We start from the raw sequence: 1,153 nt of genomic DNA on the forward strand, positions 1-1,153 counted from the left end.
TGATGCCCACTCGGTGTTGGACTTACGGGGCAACAAGCGCAAGTCGACCTCGCCATCAGCTTCGGAGGAGCAAGCCCGCAGGCAGCAGAAGAAGCGCCAGTTGCCATCATCCGTGCAGCCGTACGAACACGGGTACCCCGTCTCTGGTGGGTTCGCCATGCCTCCTGTCTCTTTAAACCACAACCTAACCCATCCATTTGCCTCCCAACCAGGAAACTCCTTGTACGTGGGCACTGGCTCCTCTTATTACCAGCTGCCTAATTTACTCCCAGACCCTCATCTGGTGTTCCCTGTGACTACTGACCCTCTGCTGACAGCCGGCACCGCCAGCTCTTCTGCTGCTACCTCAGCCACCGCCAGCGTCCCCTCATTCATGCTAAACCCTTCTCTGACAGGCGTACTGCCCAATTACTCGCTTCCCTTCACGCAGTCACTCCTGTCCGAGCCCAGGATGTTTGCTCCTTTCCCAGCCCCCGTCTTGCCTAGCAGCCTTCCCAGGAGCATGGCGTCTGCCTACCCTGGTTACATGTCCCCTCACTCGGGCTACCCGGCCGGGGGCCTCCTTCGGTCCCGGGTGCCTCAATTTGAACCCCAGGAGGTCCCAGAGGAGGGATGCAGCTCTAATGACGAGGACAAAGACGACGATGTTATAGAGATCACAGGGAAATAAAGGGCTCAGGTCCGCCAGGAGGCAAAAGTTGCAGGACCTTTTTGGGAGTCAGGATTTCCCCTCTGGGCCACGGCAGCGGGTGGTAGAAGGATGCGAGGGGTGTGGCGTGGGGGTGGTTTTGTTCTTTTGATTTTGTTTTGTTGGTTTTTAGCTGTTAATGTTCTGAATTGTATTAGGGGCTTGGGAGGGGGGTAGAGTGGACCTGTGAGAGCTGGGGGAGCAAGAGCCAGGGGAGGAGGGAAGCAGCAATGCAAACCATAGGAGTGCCTCCCTCCCATGCTCTGTCTGTCTGTCTGTCTGTGTCCTCTGTCTTGTCCGGAAGCGGGAGGCTTGGTGTTGGGAGTCCCTGCCCTTCTCAGGCCTGGAGGCACAGGCTTGACCGCTGGAAGGGCCGAGCTCCCTTTCTCACGAACTGCCTTATTTGTGAACTTCTCTCACTCCGGGAGGTGTGGGCTGGGGGGGGGACTCCAACAGAGGTTGGGG

The 1,153-nt window shown here is 57.9% G+C and overlaps 1 protein-coding gene across 1 annotated transcript in view; it reads left to right on the plus strand.

Annotated features, from left to right (window-relative positions):
- Nucleotides 1-714, plus strand: part of RAD54L2 (RAD54-like 2 (S. cerevisiae)) — a gene marked incomplete at its 5' end in the record, with an annotated part of 17,277 nt that extends 16,563 nt beyond the window's left edge. The window contains 1 exon segment of the mRNA XM_009871215.1: nucleotides 2-714. Coding sequence (XP_009869517.1) covers nucleotides 2-670 — 669 coding nt within the window.
- Between the last annotated feature and the right edge of the window lie 439 nt (nucleotides 715-1,153).

Source organism: Apaloderma vittatum, unplaced genomic scaffold (genome assembly GCF_000703405.1).
Source record: "Apaloderma vittatum isolate BGI_N311 unplaced genomic scaffold, ASM70340v1 scaffold3656, whole genome shotgun sequence".
Lineage (NCBI taxonomy): Eukaryota > Metazoa > Chordata > Aves > Trogoniformes > Trogonidae > Apaloderma > Apaloderma vittatum.